Genomic DNA, 22632 nt, shown 5'->3' with positions numbered 1-22632 from the left:
ATATAAATAAAAGATACGGGTAAAGATTGCCAAGAAGTTCATTGGTGGCTTCTGTTTTGTTTTGTTTTGTTTTGTTTTTGTTTTTGAACAGTTGCCAGTAGTCATCAGAGTGCCAAAACTGATCTATTTCTCAGTAATGAGTGTGTGCCTCATGCCTGTTTCAATATTGGGTTTTGGAGACATTATTGTACCAGGTAAGCAATTGTAACAATTTTAGTTAAAAAAAATACTGATGATTTTAAATCGTCATATGTATAGAATCTGTTAAAAGTTACCTACTCTGTATTAACTATTTCTGGCTGTCACTAGAGCTGAGATTGTCATAACAAAAAAGCTTGTTGAGGGGTAGAAGGTAAAGCCCAAATGGTAACAACTAAAGTATTGTAATAGCTCCCATGGCTCAAAAAGTTTGTTAGAGGAAGCAACTAGGATCAGTTTAACCTTCTTCTTCAAGAAAGTATATTTGTGACTCTTTTTAGAAGTTGAATATAATAATGCCAAACAAATAGTTTATATTACTTATATTTTAAGATAATAGTTATGTTTTAGAAAAAGGGGTTTAAGAATATTAGGCAAGGCTGTGATCAAGAGGAGAAACATAGAAGAACACCAGCTTGTAGGACTGCGTAATACAAAAAGACACAGTTTATAGTGGAATTTATCACCATCTCTTAGCATGTCTGCTCTGACAGTGTAGTTTTGCCTTACTTTCCTCACTGCCCTGTCTGTAGAATAAACTTAATCCAAGCCCAGTAATAATTTAGTTTAGAAGTAATTAATAATATTCCTCTGTCAACTGAGTTTTTCCTTCTTCATTTTTCTTTTTTTTTTTTGAGATGGAGTCTCGCTCTGTCACCCAGGCTGGAGTGCAGTGGCGTGATCTCAGCTCACTGCAACCTCTGCTTCCCAGGTTCACGCCATTCTCCTGCCTCAGCCTCCTGAGTAACAGGGACTACAGGCGCCTGCCACTACACCTGGCTAATTTTTTGTATTTTTAGTAGAGACTGGGTTTCACCGTGTTAGCCAGGATGGTCTTGATCTCCTGACCTTGTGATCTGCCCGCTTCGGCCTCCCAAAGTGCTGGGATTATAGGCGTGAGCCACCGCACCAGCTCCTTCTTCATTTTTCTTACAGTCTCCCTATGTACTAACTGCCTGTGGTGGATGGGTGAGGAGTACTGGTGCTTCTGAAAAAGCCCTTCTATTTACATAGTAAAACCAGGTAGAGAGAGAAAAGCTAGCAGTGTTGCCCTGCAAGTTGACATGGCAAAGTCCATTATAGCAGCTCTCTTAGCTCAGTGAATCTTGATTCACGTAATTGATAAAATAAGGAAAACATTCTGTTGCGTAACCTTACACTTCTTTGAATATCATTAAACTTATACCTGATTTTACCATTTCCACACCAAGGGCTATACAAGATCTTCTGTATAGAACTTGGCATAGAACTTGTAAAAATAGTATATAAATACTACGTTATTGAAGTAAATGTCAAAGGTCTAAAACAAAAATATTTCTCCAAAGAGCAGAGGTACTGACAATACATGATTTAATCCTAAAAGCTAAATTTGAATTTAGGGAGGAAAAAAGTACCATTTTTTAAAAAACATGGAAATGTGATTAAATAGCAAAAACAGCAAGGGACTTACTTTATTAATTTTATAGAGACCAAAACTAATTAATTCAAATAACTAATGAAGATAGTAAAATTATTTTATGATTTTTAAGTGGTCAAATGTCATCCTTTCTGTTTTTATAACATTATAAATAAATACAAGCTGAGATTTCTTCTTTGGGAAGAAGAAAAGGTTCAACAAATTTCTTACAAGAAATAGATATTAAATGAGTTGTTTCTGCATAATTGCATGTTTACAAATGAAAGCATGAGCCAAGCGTGGCGGCTCATGCCTGTAATCCCAGCCCTTTGGGAGGCTGAGGCAGGTGGATGACTTGAGGTCAGGAGTTCAAGACCAGCCTGGCCAACATGGTGAAACCCCATCTCTACTAAAAATACAAAAATTAGCCATGTGTGTTAGCACACGCCCATAATCCCAGCTACTTGGGAGGCTGAGACAGGAGAATCCCCTGAACCCAGGAGGCAGAGGTTGCAATGAGCTGAGATCACACCGCTGCACTCCACACACCACTGCACTCCAGCCTGGGTGACACAGCGAGACTCTGTCTCCAAAAAAAAACCCAACCGAATAGTATTCCAGTCTGTGTATGTACCACATTTTCTTTATTTATTCATCTGTTGATGGACACTTAGGTTGCTTCCATATCTTGGCTATTGTGAATAATGCTGCAGTGAATATGGGAATGCAAATATCTCTTTGACATACTGATTTCAGTTCCTTTGGATATATACCCAGTAATGGGATTATTAGACCAAATGGTGGTTGTAATTTTAATTTTCTGAAGAACCATCACACTGGTTTCCATAATGGCTGCACTAATTTACATTCCCATCAACAACGTACAGGGTTCCCTTTTTGCTACATCCTCTCTAAGGCTTTTCGTTTTTTTAATAACAGCCGTTCTAACATATGTAAGGTGATATCTCATTGTGGTTTTAATTTGCATTTTTCTGATGATTAGTGATTTTGAGCAATTTTTTCATATACCTGTTGGCTATTTATGTGTCTTCTATTGAGAATTAGCTATTCAAATCCTTTGCCCATTTTCTAATTGGGTTGTTTACTTACTATTGAGTTGTTTGAGTTCCTTATATTAATATATTTTAGATGTTAACCCCTTATCAGGTATATAGTTTGCAAATATTTTCTCCCATTTCATAGGTGTTTTCTTCACTTTGTTGACTGTTTCCTTGGCTGTGCAGAAGCTTTTTAGTTTGATGTAAACCCATTAGTCTGTTCAATACATTTTTTAATGATAAATTTTAAAAGTTTTCTTCATGACCGGGCTTGGTGGCTCATGCCTGTAATCCCAGGACTTTGGGAGGCCGAGGCCAGTGGATCATGAGGTCAGGAGATCGAGACCACCCTGGCCAACATGATGAAACCCCATCTCTACTAAAATACAAAAAATTAGCCAAGCCTGGTGGCACGCGCCTGTAGTCCCAGCTACTCAGGAGGCTGAGGCAGGGGAATTGTTTGAACCTGGGAGGTGGAGGTTGCAGTGAGCCGAGATCGCGCCACTGCACTCCATCCTGGGCAACAGAGCGAGACTCCATCTCAAAAAAAAAAAAAAAAAGTGTTCTTCATGACATGGAATATTGAGCAGCTAATAAAAATGGTAGTTAAAAACTATTTAATAGCTTGAGGAAATGTTTAAACTATGGTATTAAGTATTTTTAAAATCAGCATATAAAATTTTGTCAAGAATTTGAGGTACTTGAATGTTCTCATAATACAACAATGAAGATTCAATTTAACATATACTGTTACTATTGTTAACAGTTGAATTTGCATTGCTGTTATTGTTTTAAGAAAATAATGTTTTTTTTTTTTTAAGGCCTGTTGATCGCATACTGTAGAAGATTTGATGTTCAGACTGGTTCTTCTTATATATACTATGTTTCGTCTACAGTTGGTAAATTTTTGTTTTTTCTTTCTATTAAATGTTGAATTGTATCCTCTGGAGGAAAAGACAGAGGTCTAAAAATAAAGAAGGAGTACAGTTTGGGCATGGTGGTTCACCCCTGGAGTCCTAGCACTTTGGGGGCCAAGGCAGGCAGATTGCTTGAGCCCAGGAGTTCTAGACAAGCCTGCGCAACATAGTGATCTCTATAAAAACAGTTTTAGGGCCAGGCACAGTGGCTCACGCCTGTAAGCCCAGCACTTTGGGAGGCCAAGGCAGGCAGATCATGAGGGCAAGAGATTGAGACCATCCTGGCCAACATGATGAAACCCCATCTCTACTAAAAATACAAAAAAAATTAGCTGGGCATGGTGGCACACACCTGTAGTCTCAGCTACTGGGGAGGCTAAGCCAGGAAATCACTTGAACCTGGGAGGCAGAGGTTACAGTGAGCCAAGATTGCGCCACTGCACTCCAGCCTGGTGACAGAGCAAGACTTTGTCTCAAAAAAAAAAAAATTATTTTTGAATTAGCTGGGTGTGGTAGTCATGCCTATGGTCCCAGCTACTCAGGAGGCTGAGATGGGAGAAACGCTTAAGCCCAAGAGGTCAAGGCTGCAGTAAGCCATGATCGTACCACTTCACTATAGCCTGGGCGAAAGATTGAGTCTCTGTCTCAAAAAAAAAAAAAGAAAAGAAAAAGAAAAGAAATAGCTAAGTGAGGGAGAAGATGAAGAAAAGAAAAAAAGTATAAAGAAATTCAAAAAGCAGTCTCAGCCGGGCGCAATGGCTGGCCAGACGTGGTCCCTCTTGCCTGTAATCCTAGCACTTTGGGAAGCCAAGGCAAGTGGATCACTTGAGGTCAGGAGTTTGAGACCAGCCTGGCCAACATGGTGAAATCTCATCTCTACTAAAAATACAAAAAGTAGCTGGGCATGGTGGTGCACACCTGTATTCCCAGCTACTCGGGAGGCTGAGGCAAGAAAATTGCTTGAACCTGGGAAGTGGGTTCAAGAGACAAGATTGCACCACTGCACTCCAGCCTGGGCAACTGAGCGAGGCTCCGTCTCAAAAAAAGCAGTTTGAGGCCACTAAGTATAGTACTCTCCAGGGCTTTAACATATTAGTATCCAAAGGCAGATTATAGGAGTGTTCATTAATTCTGTGTACCTTTGGACAACTCACTTAAACTCCCTGTTCCTCCATTGCCTCATCTTTAAAATTAGAAACTATACTAAGTTGTTTATAAAGGGAATATTCTGAGATCCTATGTTCCTAGTAAAACCCTGAGTCACTAAGAAAAGTTCAGGCCGGGCACGGTGGCTCACACCTGTAATCCCAGCACTTTGGGAGGCTGAAGCGGGCGGATCACCTGAGGTCGGGAGTTTGAGACCCGCCTGACCAACATGGAGAAACCCAGTCTCTGCTAAAAAATACAAAATTAGCCAGGTGTGTGGTGGTGCATGCCTATAATCCCAGCTACTCGGGATACTGAGGCAGGAGAATCGCTTGAACCCAGGAGGCGGAGGTTGCGGTGAGCTGAGATCGTGCCATTGCACTCCAGCCTGGGCAACAAGAGCAAAACTCCATTTCAAAAAAAAAAGAAAGAAAAGTTCAAAAGTATGTGCTTATTAACAAAGTTTAGGAAGTATGTAATCAGTGTTAGGAAGATTTTTTAAAACAACCTATAGTACCTATTGGTACAGATTTAACTATTTAACATCTTTTTTTTTTTTTTTTTTTGAGACGGAGTCTCGCTGTCGCCCAGGCTGGAGTGCAGTGGCGCGATCTCGGCTCACTGCGGGCTCCGCCCCCCGGGGTTCACGCCATTCTCCTGCCTCAGCCTCCCAAGTAGCTAGGACTACAGGCACCGGCCACCTCGCCCGGCTAATTTTTTTGTATTTTTAGTAGAGACGGGGTTTCACCGTGTTAGCCAGGATGGTCTCGATCTCCTGACCTCGTGATCCGCCAGCCTCAGCCTCCCAAAGTGCGGGATTACAGGCGTGAGCCACCGCGCCCGGCCTATTTAACATCTTTAATAGCAACAGATAATTGAAACTCTCATGAATTATTATCTCTTATCAGTGATACATGGTTAGGTTAGTAATAATTGAAATGCTAACCAGTTTCCACATTTTTCAGAAGCTCTGTAGAAGATGTCTCCTAATGCTATCTGGGAAAATGATGAAATTACAAGAAGTCATAGAGCAAAAATATCCTCAGAAATATTTGAAAACCAGTACATAAATGAGAGAGGAAAAAACCCACCTTTGGTAACATGTAGAAATGACTTATAGCTTGGTATTCTTCTTGCAGCCTATGCTATTGGCATGATACTTACATTTGTTGTTCTGGTGCTGATGAAAAAGGGGCAACCTGCTCTCCTCTATTTAGTACCTTGCACACTTATTACTGCCTCAGTTGTTGCCTGGAGACGTAAGGAAATGAAAAAGTTCTGGAAAGGTAACAGCTATCAGGTATGTGCTTGTACTTTGGTTACCAAGTTATCTTATGACTTAATTTACTGACTGATTTTGGGTGGGAACAGCCTATATATATAGCAAAGCTTTTATGTACCAAAAAGTACTGTAATACCCCCTTACTCACTGTCCACCTGCTGAATCATCATTTGTCACCTCCCCTGCAATCTTAATGCCAAAAGCCTGGTGATTCAAGACAAAACTACAAAAAAACTGCAGAGGACATCAGGGAAAACAAAATAGCATTTCAACATGTATTTTCAAAACCTACACAAAAGCAGACTTCATGAAAGATAAAACTCAATGTTTAAAATAAGTACTTAATTTTGAGACCAAGCATTAGCTATTTATAGTAAGAGTCCTAAGGTTTTGCAGATAAAAAGTGTACTCTGGCTAGGCACGGTGGCTCATGCCTGTAATCCCAGCACTTTGGGGGGCCGAGGCAGATGGATCACCTGAGGTCACAAGTTCGAGACCAGCCTGGCCAACATGGTGAAACCTGTCTCTACTAAAAATACAAAAACTTAGCCGGGCGTTGTGGCAGGCGCGTGTAATCCCAGCTACTTGGGAGGCTGAGGCAGGAGAATCACTTCAACTCAGGAGGCAGAGGTTGCAGTGAGCCAAGATCACGCCATTGCACTCCAGCCTGGGCAAGAAGGGCGAAACTCCATCTCAAAAAAAAAAGTGTGCTCTTCAGCATCTAAATGGGCCTAACCAAACTAGATAGGGCACTCATTTGTGATTTAAGTGAATCAAGGTTGAGCTTTCTTTAAAATTTCTAAACAAAGAAAATCTTGATACCAAGGTCTCTTTTGCTTGAGTGGTTTCTTCATTGAAGTTAAAGCCTTTTCTTTTCTTTTCTTTTTCCTAAATGTTCTTGGTATTCCAGTAAAGTCTGTTTGCATTGAAATTAAGAAGAGTTGGGAAACCCTAGCCTGTTGAGGTCAGGGCCGTGGCACTGACCCCTTCATGAAGGCACTTTGTGAGGCAGTTAGCTCTGCTTTCCCCTATTACAACTACCACCCTCCTCCATCCACCCTCATGCTTCTGTGTCAGTGGTCACGTGAACAAAAAGAGAGACACTTTGGATGGGTGGCTGAAATTCTGATAGTAGATAAACAGTTCAAAGTCTATGTCCATCTTGTGCTTGGTCTTTCGTGTCATTTATAGTGTTATTTAATGAGAGGTGGTTAACACGTTAAGTTACAAACTACTATGATTTGAAAAAACACTGGTTTAGAATTCTTTTGAGGAAATCTTAAAATTTCTTTGAGATTTGGTTAAGCTAGTAATACCTGTCTTGCCTACATCACAAAGCTGTTGTCTCAACTTATACTGTTATATGTAGAAGTACTTTATGATCATAATGCCCTTGACTAAACTAGTAAGGTAACTTTTAACTTTTCCATTGAAGATGACATTCACATAGGTTTTTTATTTTTATAGATTTTTAAAAATAAAAGTGTATCCTATGATATACACTATGCTAATAACATCTAAAAATCACATCTCAAAAAGTAGTCTACATCATTTTTTAATGGTTTTATATTTCTTCATTTAGCAAATGTTTGTGAGTGATTCTATGAGAGGATACTATTTTTGGTATTGGTGATACAAGATGATCAAGTTAGAAAGAGGCCTATTCTCATGACCTCTTGAAAGTTACAGTCTAGCCGAGCGTGGTGGCTCATGCCTGTAATCCCAGCACTTTGGGAGGCCGAGGCGGGAGGATCACGAGGTGAGGAGATCGAGACCATCCTGGCTAACACGGTGAAACTCCGTCTCCACTAAAAAATACAAAAAGAAATTAGCCGGGCGTGGTGGCGGGCGCCTGTAGTCCCAGCTACTCGGGAGGCTGAGGCAGGAGAATGGCGTGAACCTGGGAGGCGGAGCTTGCAGTGAGCCAAGATCGTGCCACTGCACTCCAGCCTGGGGCACAGAGCAAGACTCCATCTCAAAAAAAAAAAAAAACAAAAGTTACAGTCTAGTGGGGAATAGAGATAAAGTCACTAACAATAAAGTGTGATAAACATATTAGTTACGGCAGGTGCCACGAAAACTATAGATGGGATATCCAGTGCTTGTGGTTTCAGGAAAGAGTCCTAGGTGATTTGGGGAAGGCTTTCTAAAGAATATTAAATTTATGTCCAGACTTTAAGACTGAGCTGTGTGTTCCATGTTGAAGGAACCATGTCTTCCGAGGCTCAGAGGGAAGAGAACATGGCACATTCTAGAAACTCAGTGAAGGTTAGGATGGCTATAATGCTGAGTAAGGGTTACAGGAGCTACAGGAAATGAAAACTGGAGAAGGAAGCAGGAGTGAGAGAGCCTTGTAGCATCTGATAAGCCACATTTAAGAGTTCGGACTCTATACTAAGCATTGGAGACCATTTAAGGTTTTAAGAAATCTAGAAAATTAAGGGAGCAAAACTGGGGACAATTATTGCAATAAGAAGTGATAGAAGGCCAGACATGGTTGTTTACACTGATAATTGCAGCACTTTGGGAGGCTAAGCCAGGAGGATCACTTGACCCCAGGAGTTTGAGACCAGCCTGGGCAACATGCGAGACCCTGTCTCTACAAAAAAGAAAAAATTTGGTGGGCGTGGTGGCACATGCCTTTGGTCCTAGCTACTCGGGAGCCTGAGGTGGGAGGATTGCTTGAGTCCGGAAGATAGGGGCTTCAGTGAGCCATGATTGCACCACTTCACTCAGCCTGGGCAACAGAGAGAGCGAGACCGTGTCTCAAAAAAAAAAACACAAACAAAAAAGAAGTGATAGAAGCCTAAATTAGCAAAGTAGTGAGATGGAAAGATGTGAACAAAGTTAAGAGAAATTTAGAGGCATAATAGGGCCTGATGATGGAGTCAGTATGGGTAGAGGAAAAGAAGTAGAGTCCAGGGCTTCTGGCTTGGGAAACGGAGTGGGGGGATGGTGATGAAGGAAAGGCAACAGGGTTGAGGAATATGATGATGAATTCAATCTTGAACTTTTCAGAAGTACCTATTGGATCACCACAAAGAGAGAAATAATAGGCAGTTGAATAAATAGGTCTGATGTGCAAGAGACGGACCCGCTAGAGATAGATACTTGGGAGTGCCATTAGCATACAGAATAGAGTGAGAATGTAGAGGCAGAAGAAGAGACTCAGGACAGGCCTGTGAGCAAGAGATTTCTATTATTAGGGGTACTTATCTGATTAACTGTAAATCAGGACAAAGAAGACAAGCAACATCAGGAAATTTTATTGTGAGTTGACATTAAATCTTTGTTTAGTTTAGAACTGAAATTTAGGATTGTTAGTGAGAGCACATGTGCTCTCTTACAGAATTATTTATGTTTCTTGTTATTTTCATTGTCAGAATTTATTTTTACTTAAAAAAATTCATTTCCCTTTCATACAGCTTTTAAAGTATTTTATTATTAAAAATATATGCTTATAGGCTGGGCGCAGTTGCTCACGCCTGTAATCCCAGCACTTTGGGAGGCTGAGGCGGGCAGATCACCTGGGGTCAGGAGTTTGAGACCAGCCTGGCCAACATGACAAAACCTCATCTCTACTAAAAATACAAAAATTAACTGGGCATGGTGGCGCATGCGTGTAATCCCAGCTACTTCAAGAAGCGCTTGAACCTGGGAGGTGGAGGTTGTAGTGAGCTGAGATTGCACCACTGCACTCCAGCCTGGGTGATAGAGCAAGACTCTGTCTCAAAAATAAATAAATAAAAATAAAAATATGTGATTATAGAAAATTTGGAAAATATTTTTTAAAAATACAAGAGGAAAATTAAGTCCACCCATAATTCTACCACCTAGAGATAGTTAAGGTTGAAGTGAATTTCCTTCTGTGCCTTCTCTGGATAAATGGATAGACGAGTGAATGATACTGTAAATAGTTCTCTTTCTTTTTCACTGCATTTTATATTTTATTTTAAATTCCTTATAAAATTATTTTAATGGCTATATAATATTCCCTTATATGCATATATCATACTTTATTTTTTACTTTGACCCAGTAATTTCTCTTTAAGGTATTTTCAGAAAATGATTAAAAATTTGGGCAAAAATGATGTGAAAAGATGTTCATTGTAGTAATCCTAGTCTTCTTTGTTCTATTTTAATGTCGTAGGTTAATATTATTGGTAGTTAATTTACTAAAATTTTTGCATAGACCTTTACTGTTTTCATTTTAGTAATTTTTCTTTTTTGTATCTTAATTACAAAGTAATACGTATTTGTGTTTTTAAAATAAGCAATACAAAAGTGTCTAAAGTACGGCCGGGCACGGTGGCTCACGCCTGTAATCCCAGCACTTTGGGAGGCCGAGGCAGGTGGATCACAAGGTCAGGAGTTCAAGACCAGCCTGGCCAAGATGGTGAAACCCTGTCTCTACTAAAAAATACAAAAAAATTAGCTGGGCGTGGTGGCGGGCGCCTGTAATCCCAGCTACTCGGAGGCTGAGGCAGAGAATTGCTTGAACCCAGGAGGCGGATGTTGCAGTGAGCTGAGATCATGCCACTGCACTCCAGCTGGGACACAGAGCAAGACTCTGTCTCAAAAAAAAAAAAAAAAAAAAAAAGTGTCTAAAGTAAAAATGGGAGTCCTTTTTCTAACCATTCTTCCCCCACCCCCACCCTTAACGGGCAGCTACTGTAAACAGTTTCTTTCTTTGTAGCTTCCATATCTTTTTATGCTAACTCATACTGGAAATAGTTAAATATTTAGAGTTGTTGTATACATAAAGTTATTAACATTGTGTTTCTTTGGAAATTTGCTTCTCTCTCCCAACCTCCGTCATCTCCTAAGCTTTGTCAGTTTCTATTTCCAGAATATCCCTGTTTAACTCCCAACTTAAATTCTGCCTTCTCCAAGCAGATCTCTAAGAAATTAGAAGGAAGTAGGCGCTCCAATTAAAATCACATTTACCTTTCACCATGTTTTTTTAGACTTTGTATTTTAAATACTTACTAACATCTGCCCTGCAGTGCAGGTATTTATATATGCCTCCCTCACTAAGTATTAGCTGTTACGTATTAGGAATCCACAATGCTTATGACAGTAGTCTTTATGCTGTAAATTCTCAGCTAATGTTATTGTAAGTCTTTATGCAGTGCACCTCTAATGCTCAATCCTTCATCCACTGGCCTTTAGTTACTTTTGCATGTGTGTATAAGCTTCCTGATTGTATTTCAGCAGCCCTTATCAAATGACTGTAATTGTCATATGCCACGGTAAAAGTGAGGCACTTTTAAAACATTAAACTAGACATGTATCTCTACAGTCTTTATGTGCAGTCTTTTTTTGTAAATATTGCAAGTTTTTGCTGCTGTTTTGAAATAATCAAATACAAAACAGGTAACATAAAGTTACAATCTAAGGCTAAGGCAAATTTGTTTATACTATTAGTCATTTGGTTCATTCGAATGCCTGATAATAGAGTTGAGTGCAAGAATATTGGTAGTAAAAAGCAGGACTTTTCACTGGAGACTCTTTAAATGTCCAGGTACCCCTGACAGTCTTTCCATGCTGTTTTTAGTGGGCAAGTTATACCTCACTTGTTGTAACTTGGAGACTTTATTGAAATACTTCAGGATCTTACTTTGAGTCTTTTAGCCCTTCCTGTGAGTTTCTCTCATCAAAAGAAGTAATGTTTCTATAGGGTTTCACTAAAATAATACTAATTTGGGCTGGGCACGGTGGCTCACGCCTGTAATCCCAGCACTTTGGGAGGCTGAGGCGGGTGGATTGCCTGAGATCAGGAGTTTGAGGCCAGTCTGGCCAACGTAGTGAAATCCCATCTCTACTAAAAATACAAAAAATTATTCAGGCGTGGTGGCGCGTGCCTGTAGTCCCAGCTGCTAGGGAGGCTGAGGCAGGAGAATTGCTTGAACCCGGGAGGCGGAGGTTGCAGTGAGCCGAGATCGCGCCATTGCACTCCAGCCTGGGCAACAAGAGTGAAACTCCATCTCACAAAAAAAAAAAAAAGGATACTAATTTGGAAATACTAATTGTAAATTATTTTCTACAGCCCAAAACTAGTTACACTATATTTCCTATGAACATTTTTTGTGGAATGCTTCAAGAGCTACAGTACTCAGACCCACTTACTTGATTTTATGTGAAGTCTTAGTTCTAATTAGTATAAAGCAAATAAAGATACTTTTTTCTCAGAAGAGAAAAATCAAGCAGAGTCATAATTACTTTGGCATATAGCACAATGAAGAGGAGTCATCATTTTAGGGGATATTTTTTGCTTCTATAATGAAATAAGTGGAGTTAAATTTGTGCAGCAATATCCAATAGGCTATTTTTCTCCAGGCAGGTGGTAAGTTTTCAGTTTGTGATACCCAGTAAACAGTGAGTTGTGTCTGTTAAATGTCACTAGTACTTCTCATTATTTTTAGAAGTCACAAGCTGTAACTGACAAGTCAGAATACAGAGATAAGTTAGAACAACTCTGCTTTAGTATCAGCAAGTCTCCAGTTACGCTGCTTTAGTGAGTGTTTTATTAGACTATTTCTGGAGATTGGTTCAATTATAAGCAAGCAGAGCTATCAGAAAACTCCAGGTTAGCTGACCTGATTTCAGAGCCATCTTTCCAAATCAAGCTTTCCTGTTTCCAAATATGATGAAAATGTTTGCCAATTTTGTCAATTAATTGTATTATTTATGTTAATTTATTGTTGTATTTTTTAAAACTTTGTTCTTTATGTTTCTGTATTGTTTTTATTGGAAAGTCAGTAAAGAAAAGTAAATAGGGAATAGAGATGCTTACTTCTCAATAAGTTGACTTTGAAAGTGGTTTTTTTAATTAATATATTTCTATGTTCAGGGATTAGATTATATAGTGCCAGTGAGGTACCTGGGGATTAGGAAAGAAGAGGCAAGTTAGATGAGACTGACTCACTACCTACTGTGCTAACGAGGCACCAGGGAAGCATGTTATAATTTAGGGTATGTGGACTGTCATTTCATTAGATTACAGTTGCCGGGGTAAGCAGATCCTGGAGAAGAAAGAGGGTTTCTCCACCATCCATTCTGCTGAGGCTGCTTCAATTTTCTCTCTACACAGCCCTAATCTCTTAGACCCAGAACTTTTAAATTCCTAGAAGAAAAGGGGCCTAAATATATCTTACATACTTTTCCTTTCCCCTCTTCATTTAAATTGACTAAAATTAAATGTTCAACATCTTCATCTTATGTTTCGTGTAGTGAACTACTTAATGTTATCTGTCTTGATTTGGCTTTTGTTTTTTTCCCCTTAGAATTGCTACAAACTAGTGACCTTAAATCTAGGGGACATCTTTGGCAATTAGAAAACCTCAAAACAGTTTTGGGTCTTGAAATGGCTTGTAGAGTATCAGCAGGTTTTTTATTTTTTATTTATTTTTATTTTTTTGAGACAGGGTCTCTCTCTGTTGCCTAGGCTGGAGTGCAGTGGCGTGATCTCGGCTCACCAAAGCCTCTGCCTCTCAGGTTCAAGCAATTCTCCCACCTCAGCCTCCCAAGTAGGATTGGGATTACAGGTGCACCACCACGCTTGGCTAATTTTTGTATTTTTAGTGGAGACAGGTTTTCACCATGTAAGCCAGGCTGGTCCCGAACTCCTGACCTCGTGATCCACCTGCGTTGGCCTCCCAAAGTGCTGGGATTACAGGCATGAGCCACCGCGCCTGGCCCAGGTTTTGATTTTGTAAGCTGTCTCCATTAGTTGAGACTGTTGTCAGCCAAAAGTCTTAGCTCATGTTGTATTCTTTCTGCCTGGCAAGTCAAGAGACCCTGTTTGGAGATGATTCCACCCTCTTGTTCTTCTTCCAAAAAACGCTAAAGCCTTCAGAACCACTTTTCAAAAATAGGAACATTTATCTTGCTGATCTTTCGTTCTTCTAATTCTTGATGAAGGAGAGGAAAAAAGTGGATCGCAATACTGAAATTTAATCACTAGTCTAAAAGTCTTTAACAGTCTTCACAAAGGCATTAAATACTTTTTTCTATTTTTAGTAATTGTATTTGAATTGCTGAAACACTGAAAGCATTTAAACAGTTTCTTCATCCTTCATTTCCAAATATAAGACAATTTTTTATGAGAATATAGGCAGAGCTGAAGTGACCATTTGAGAAAAGTGTTACTGGTAATTTTTTTTTTTTTTTGGTCGGAGTCTCGCTCTGTCACCCAGGCTGGAGCGCAGTAGCACGATCTCGGCTCACTGCAAGCTCTGCCTCTCGGGTTCACACTGTTCTCCTGCCTCAGCCTCCTAAGTAGCTGGGACTACAGGCACTTGCCACCACGCCTGGCTAATTTTTTTTGTATTTTTTAGTAGAGACGGGGTTTCACTGTGTTAGCCAGGACGATCTGGATCTCCTGATCTCGTGATCCACCCGCTTCGGCCTCCCAAAGTGCTGGGATTACAGGCGTGAGCCACCATGCCCAGCTGGTAATTTATTTAAAATAGTCTATAGCAAATGTATTTTTTTTTTTTTTCTGACAGAGTCTCACTCTGTTGCCCAGGCTAGAGTGCAGTGGCGTGATCTCGGCTCACTGCAACCTCCGCCTCCTGGGTTCAAGCAATTCTCCTGCCTCAGCCTCCCGAGTAGCTGGAACTACAGGCGCCCACCACTACGCCCAGCTAATTTTTGTATTTTTATTAGAGACGGGGTTTCACCATCTTGGCCAGGCTGGTCTCGAACTCCTGACCTTGTGATCTGCCCATCTCAGCCTCACAAGGTGCTGGGATTACAGGCCTGAGTCACCGCGCCCGGCCTAGCAAATGTATTCTTGGTTTTGTTTTCAGATATCATTTGACATCAAGTTCATTTTTTGTAAAAATTGTTATAATGTTTCCAAAGTTTAAATTATCTTACGGTTATTTCAAGGTGTCAATAATATCACACTGCCCCAGAGTCAGCGGGTATTCTCACAGTGATTCATGAGGTCATTTTTAGTTTTCCCATTTGTGTGATTGGACACTGCCTGGAATAGTGTCCTGGAATAAGTGTCAAGAATATCTTCCTTTTGTTCTGGAGTTCTCACTGCCATGAAGGGCAGTATTCATATTGGGAAATGGAGATAACGGAAGATCCAGAGAACACAAATTGGCTTTGAGTCATGTGATTAGGCTTCCTGAGAGGTTCAGTGTCACCCTGACTATCTCCTTAGAAGTGTAGATGTTGAACCAGAACAGTGCTCCAGAAGGAGTGCTCAGTGTCATAGAGCAGTCTGTGTTTTTTAGAAAAACTCAGAATCCTTTTGCTAATGTAGTGAATATTGGGGGCAAGTTGAAATTTTGCATTTCCTAACGTCTTTTATTTATGCCTAGATGATGGACCATCTGGATTATGCAACAAATGAAGAAAACCCTGTGATATCTGGTGAACAGGTTGTCCAGCAATAATATTATGTGGAACTACTATAATGTGTCATTGATTTTCTACAAATAGACTTCGACTTTTTAAATTGACTTTTGAATTGACAATCTGAAAGAGTCTTTAATGATATGCTTGCAAAAATATATTTTTATGAGCTGGTACTGACAATTACATCATAAATAACTAAAACGCTTTGCTTTTAATGTTAAAGTTGTGCCTTCACATTAAATAAAACATATGGTCTGTGTAGTTTCCGAGATGTACTATATACAGTATATTTTTCTAAAAAAAAAAATGCATTGACCCACCCCTATACTTTTTTTTACTGAAATCTGTTTCTTTCAGCTCTGATGGCAGATAGAAGTAGTTACTATTTCTGAATGGGTTTTACTGTAAAGAATTATGCAAATTGGCCAGGCACAGTGGCTCACCCCTGTAATCTCAACACTTTGGGAGGCCGAGGTGGGCGGGTCACGAGGTCAGGAGATCGAGACCATCCTGGCTAACACGGTGAAACCCCTCTCTACTAAAAATACCGAAAATTAGCTGGGTGTGGTGGAGGGCACCTGTAGTCCCAGCTACTGGGAAGGCTGAGACAGGAGAATGGCGTGAACCCGGGAGGTGGAGCTTGCAGTGAGCCAAGATCGCACCACTGCACTCCAGCCTGGGCAACAGAGCGAGACTCTGTCTCAAAAAGAAAAAAAAAAAAAGATTTATGCAAATTATATCTGCTGTATAGAAATAACTGTTTAACACCATGCAAGAAGGCGATTCAACAGTGAAAATTTGGACCTTATAGCACTGCAGAGGTTAGAAATACATAATTTTGGAATAAATATAAGTGCACATTTTTGTAGTATTTTTGTAAACCCAGTCGTTTCATAAACTTGAGAACTGAAATTACTTCAGACTGCATGTGTATTAAGAACATTTTTCCAGGTATAGAGAAACATAATATATAGAACTAGTCACTAAAATGAGACAGAAACTGAAATCTAGTTTTCATTGGTTTGACAGCCTTTTTTTTGAAAATGTAGCTTAAATTTCAATACTAACATTCAGTTTCACTTTGGTATTTCTGATCTTTGAAATTTGGTTCTGTTGATGTTAAGGTTTGATTTTTTTTTAATTATTTTTGTTAAGAAATTATGTATTAATACATATGGCTCGTTGTTGAATACAACATTCCTAACGTTATCCCACATTCCCCCACCCCAACCCGTTACCTTTTTTTCTTCCTGATTCCCACCCCTTGCCCCATAGGTAATGATTCTTAATCTTGGTGGAGGATGTACAAAGTGCGATTCAGAGAAAAGAACTGGCAACAACAGCAAGAGACTTGGTGTTAGTCTCAGTTTAATTACAGTACAAGGAAGAGTTGAGTAATTTGCCGCAGCTCAAGACACTTGTATCTCAGTTTTCTAATCTGCAAAATAAGTAGGTTAGACCAGCTAATCACTCTGGTACCTTCCAACTTGAAAAAAATTTTTTCCTCATTCTTTGGTAAACTTTAGATGTGGCCTGAACATTCTCCTGGAGGTCAGAGGTCAAATTATCGTTCCATTTTCTTTTACTAAGAAATTCCCAAATGACAACTGATAACAAAGGCGGCAGGATTTTTCATTTCTCTGTAAATAATGTATAAAATATGTGAACAGAACTATATCTTTCATCTAAGGCCAGTTCAATTTATTAAAAATAAAACTAATGCCTTTTAAAATTGATCAGACCTTTGATATTTGAACTAAATTTTGCATTAGAGACTTTTTAAAAATTGTTCGCTTTTGCTGAATAAATTGCAAATAGAGAAGTTCCATTGACAGTCAGTCCCTCTCTGCTTAATGCAGTTATGGGTCCTTTCGTTTATGGCAAATGACTTACCTGACAATAGTTAATTTTGCCTCTATTGTATCAAGTTTGAATATTTTCCAAAAAACCTGATTTATTTGGCAGACTCTGAGAGAACAGATTAAGTGCCATTTTAAAACTCTAACTATATTTTCATTTATAATAATAAAATATTTGCCAAAATACAGCTTTTTTATAAAATTATCTGCACCCTCATCCAAGCTTTATGATATTTAATAGCCTTAATCACATTTTATGAAGAATGTTAAAGAAAATTTTTTTTTTTTTACTACATCTGAATGAGATAATTTCTTTTTTTTTTTTTTTTTTGGAAACGGAGTCTCCCTCTGTCACCCACGCTGGAGTGCAGTGGCAAGATCTTGGCTCACTGCAATCTCTGCCTCCTGGTTGAAGCAATTTTCCTGCCTCAGCCTCCCAATTAGCCGGGATTACAGGTGCGTGCCACCACACCTGGCTAATTTTTGTATTTTTAGTAGAGACGGGGTTTCACCTTGTTGATTAGGCTGGTCTTGAGCTCCTGACCTCGTGATCTGCCTGCCTCAGACTCCCCAAGTGCTGGGATTACAGGCATGAGCCACCGTGCCTGGCAAAATAATTTCTCAAAATAATTTGGTTTCATATAACTGGAGTAGTAATTAATATTTTAACTTCATGAACTAGATGTGTCTCCTCAGTAGCATAGTGACTGGTACATCCAGAAATCTGAAGTCTGAGTTACTTGATACAAATTGTACTTTATCTAACCATTAGTTATTAAGGAGGTAAAATCTTGTTCTAACTTGCTATTAAAATCTTATTGGTTAAATAGAAATAAGAAAAAGTATAATTACTCAAGTTTCTTCATCCTCAGTGTCAACTTTATATTGTAATTAAATGTGTAGCAACCAAGCTGACAATAATGATTAAGAAATTAAAGTACAGAAATATTTTATTTGGGGACTCGAACAAAAGGTAGATAAGATGAAAATTTGACTTTAAAAGCTGTCATCTCTTCCTCTCTTGCCCTCCCACCACTAATAACTTTAAGGGGAAGAGAAGCTGTTTTTTTCCCTAAACATGTCTTTAAAATAATGATACACTGTATTTATTAATTCTTCATGCAAAAAGAAAAGTTCTTAGAAAATCCCTATGAACATTTTTGTGGCTTATCAACAGAAATCACTATCTCAAACTGTAATGTAGATTACTTTTATCTCAGTTTAGTTTAGCAAAAATAAATGTGAGGTTTGTGGGGAAAGACCTTGATATTCTAATACATTATATTTTCTTCTAGCTTGTAGATTTTTTTCTTTTTTTTTTTTTGAGACAGAGTTTTGCTCTTTTTGCCCAGGCTGGAGTGCAATGGCATGATATCAGCTCACTGCAATCTCCGCCTCCCGGGTTCAAGCGATTCTCCTGACTCAGCCTCCTGAGTAGCTGGGATTATAGGCATGTGCCACCACACCCAGCTAGTATTGTATTTTTAGTAGAGACAGGGTTTCTCCATGTTGATCAGGCTGGTCTCAAACTCCCAAGTTCAGGTGATCCGCCCGCCCTGGCCTCCCAAGTGCTGGGATTACAGGCATGAGCCACCGTGCCTGGCACTTGTAGATTTTTTTTTTAGATTAGCAATTCCTTAGTAGAATCTGCAATTTATTTCTCTTTTAAAGAAATAATTTTAGGTCGGGCGCAGTGGCTCACGCTTGTAATCCCAGCACTTTGGGAGGCCGAGGCGGGCAGATCACGAGGTCAGGAGATCGGGACCACGGTGAAACCCCGTCTCTACTAAAAATACAAAAAATTAGCCAGGCGTGGTGGCGGGCGCCTGTAGTCCCAGCTACTCGGAGAGGCTGAGGCAGGAGAATGGCGTGAACCCGGGAGGCGGAGCTTGCAGTGAGCCGAGATCGCGCCACTGCACTCCAGCCTGGGTGACAGAGCGAGACTCCGTCTCAAAAAAAAAAAAAAGAAATAATTTTAACCCATCTGCTATTGGCATTCGTGTATTTTACTTGTCCATAGAGATTTTAGTGAATTGATACATTTATAATAAATACAAATGAGCTTTCCAGTTTTCTTTGCTCTTTCAATTTATGCTTTAGTATAAGCAAAAATTACTATTTTTACATTTTTAAAAATTGTGGGTACATGTAGGTGTATATATTTATGGGATGCATGAGATGTTTTGATACAGGTATGCAAGGTGAAATAAGCAGATCATGGAGAATGGGGTATCCATTCCCTCAAGCATTTATCCTTTAAGCTATAGACATATTTTACATTTGAATAAAAAATATTTGAACTAAGGCCGGGTGCGGTGGCTCACACCTGTAATCCCAGCACTTTGGGAGGCCAAGGTGGGTGGATCACGAGGTCAGGAGTTTGAGACCAGCCTGACCAACGTGGTGAAACCCCATCTCTACTAAAAATACAAAAATTAGCTGGGCATGGTGGGGCACATGCCTGTAACCCCAGCTACTCAGAAGGCTGAGGCAGGAGAATCACTTGAACCCGGGAGGCAGAAGTTGCAGTGAGCTGAGATCACGCCACTGCACTCCAGCCTGGGTGACAGAGCAAGACCCCATCTCAAAGAAAAAAAAAAAAAAAATATATATATATATATATATATGTGTGTGTGTGTATATATATATGAACTAATTTATTTAAGCTTAATCTCTAAAATTTCAGCCTGATCTTAACCAATGAAATTTCAAAAACAAAAACTGTACTTCCGTCTACAATTGAATGGAATTCAGTGTAGACCAGTACAATGGAATGTACTGGTCTGAAAGGCTTTATAGTTTCCCATTGTCAAGGAAAAATATTGAATTTATTTAAGATGTTGCCAGATAACCAGTTCTACAGTTAAAAAAGATTCATTAGCAGTGCCCTATTTACCTCAAAGGAATTAAAGGAGTTAGTGAAGGTAATGGAAATAAAACCAAAATACTGAATATAAGCTAGGTGTGGTGGCATGCACCTGTAATCCCAGCTATTTGGGAGGCTGAGATGGGAGGGTCCCTTGAGCCCAGGAGTTTGAGGCTGTAGTGAGCTGTGATTGTGCCTGTGAGTAGTGACTGCACTCCAGCCTAGGTGACATAGCAAAATGCCATCTCAAAGAAATATAGATATATAACATAAAATAATAACTTTATACATTTCCTGGAGGAAAAGTACTCTGTAAATTCAAGAGATCTGAATCAAATTACTCAACCTTTTGGAATTTGATCCTCTACTGTAATACTCATATGCGAGATTACTGAATTTTCAGAGTGAAAAAAAATTGACAGGGTAATATATAGGCCATATTATAGTGAAGATCATAAGTATAAATGTCCTTGTTTAATCTTTCCATACTGAGGACAGCCTCTATATAAAAATGTTCATTGGGGGAAAAATTATTTTTAAAACTAAATTTTTATAGTAGTCCTCCATTACTGGCAATTAAGGAGCAACCCACAAAATGTAGAATATTTAATGTCATTATGTGGTTCTTTGATCAGGCATAAAAAGTATTGCAAACAGCTTTTCTATTCCTTTGGAATATGAATCTTTTTAATGTCTAAAGTTAACCTGCAACATTTTCTAGTAGGACAAGTCAATGTAAATTAGGTAATTTTTGGCTGTTTTATACCTTCTGTTGCATTTTGTTCAAATGAAAACATTTTTAAAAACATATGATTCAATTTTTACTTCTCAGATAATTGGTTTGAGTGTGGAATTTCTTTTTTAACACTTTGATATGTAAGTTAGTGTAAATTAATACTTTTATAACACTACTAGGCTTTATATTTTTATGGAATGTTTTAAAATTTGAAATTTTTGAAGTGTTAATTTAGCAGTACTTTAAACTATCATTATGTGCCAATACTGACAAGAAAAACAATTTTTTATGTATTTAATTTACTATGGTATTCAATAAATTCTATTTTAAAATAAAATTTGAATTTGTTTTATTTTGAATGATGAAACAATTGAAAATGAACTAACTGTACTAGATAGATCATGTTCATATAACACAAAAATGGTAATAATTGCTTAAGAAATTATGTAGCTATTTAGGTTTTACAAATTATCCTTAAAACCTAGATTCTGGCCAGGCATGGTGGCTCACACCTGTAATCCCAGCACTTTGGGAGGCCGAGGTGGGCGGATCACGAGGTCGAGATGGAGACCATCCTGGCCAACATGGTGAAACCCCATCTCTACTAAAAATGCAAAAATTAGCTGGACGTGGTGGCATGCGCCTGTAGTCCCAGCTACTTGGGAGGCTGAGACAGGAGAATCACTTGAGCCCAGGAGGAGGAGGTTGCAGTGACCGAGATCGTGTCACTGCACTTCAGCCTGGCGACAGAGCGAGACTCCGTCTCAAAAAAAAAAAAATAAAAGTACTAAGGTCTATATAGGCTCTTTTTTACCAAAAAACAAAGTCCCACCCCTTGTGCTGAACAATCCTGGCATTTGCATTTTTACTAATATTGTTCCCAGAAATTACCAAGATCCTTGCTGCCATTGTACTTTCTTTTTAATTCAGATGAGATTGGCCTTGATATGTATTGTAGTTTGTCTTGATGATATGTTGAGAAAATCCTGTTCTTCCCTCCATACAAGAACCTTGTGTCATACTACAGGCTCATATATCTGGAAAGATACATAACTTTCCAGAAACTGGAAAGAGTGGCTTTTGGTTTTTTTAGGGAGAAAGGAAGTAAGATGGCTAGGGCACAGGAGTGAGGACTTTTCCATGTATACTCTTTTTTTTTTTTCTCGTATTTAATTTTTTGAAAAATAGAGACGAGGTCTCACTATGTTGCCCAGGCTGGTCTCAAACTCCTGAGCTCAAGTGATCTGCCTCAACCTCCCAAAGTGCTGGGATTACAGGCATGAGCCATCAAGCCCAGCCTATACTCTTACTTTCTGAATTTTCTATCATATGCTTCTGTTATGAATTTAAAATACAAATACCATAAAAATCTACTGAGTTAATTTTTTGGGAATGTTATAAAATTTATTCGTTTAAACATTCAGACAATTATTTTTCTCAATAAATATTCATACTAACAGCTGGTTAAATAGTAAATTATTCATATCATTTTCTTTTGTTTTTTTGAGACAGAGTCTTGCTCTGTCACCCAGGCTGGAGTACAGTGGTGCAATCTTGGCTCACTGCAACCACCCCCTCCCGGGTTCAAGTGATTCTCCTGCCTCAGCCTCCCAAGTAGCTGGGAATACAGGTGCACGCCACCACACCTGGCTAATTTTTGGTATTTTAGTAGAGACAAGGTTTCACCGTGTTGCCCAGGCTGGTCTTCAACTCTTGAGCTCTGGCAATCCGCCTGCCTCGGCCTCCCAAAATGCTAGGATTACAGGCGTGAGCCACCACGCCTGGCTAATTTTTGTATT

At 39.2% G+C, this 22632-nt stretch overlaps 1 protein-coding gene across 5 annotated transcripts in view; it reads left to right on the top strand.

Annotated features, from left to right (window-relative positions):
- The window catches only part of SPPL2A (signal peptide peptidase like 2A), a 59600-nt gene extending 41527 nt beyond the window's left edge, over positions 1-18073 (top strand). For 3 of the 5 annotated variants that reach the window (XM_032174502.2, XM_032174503.2, XM_032174506.2), the window contains 4 exons: positions 92-194; positions 3474-3551; positions 5855-6015; positions 15336-18073. In XM_032174502.2, coding sequence (XP_032030393.1) covers positions 92-194; positions 3474-3551; positions 5855-6015; positions 15336-15410 — 417 coding nt within the window. In that variant the 3' untranslated portion in view covers positions 15411-18073. The remainder of the gene's footprint in view (positions 1-91; positions 195-3473; positions 3552-5854; positions 6016-15335) is intronic. The other 2 variants (XM_032174508.2, XM_058427412.1) reach the window with 2 other exon arrangements.
- Positions 18074-22632: the final 4559 nt, after the last annotated feature.

This window comes from Hylobates moloch, unplaced genomic scaffold (genome assembly GCF_009828535.3).
Source record: "Hylobates moloch isolate HMO894 unplaced genomic scaffold, HMol_V3 SCAFFOLD_14, whole genome shotgun sequence".
Classification (NCBI taxonomy): Eukaryota; Metazoa; Chordata; class Mammalia; order Primates; family Hylobatidae; genus Hylobates; species Hylobates moloch.
This window is presented reverse-complemented; position numbering and strand designations above follow the sequence as displayed.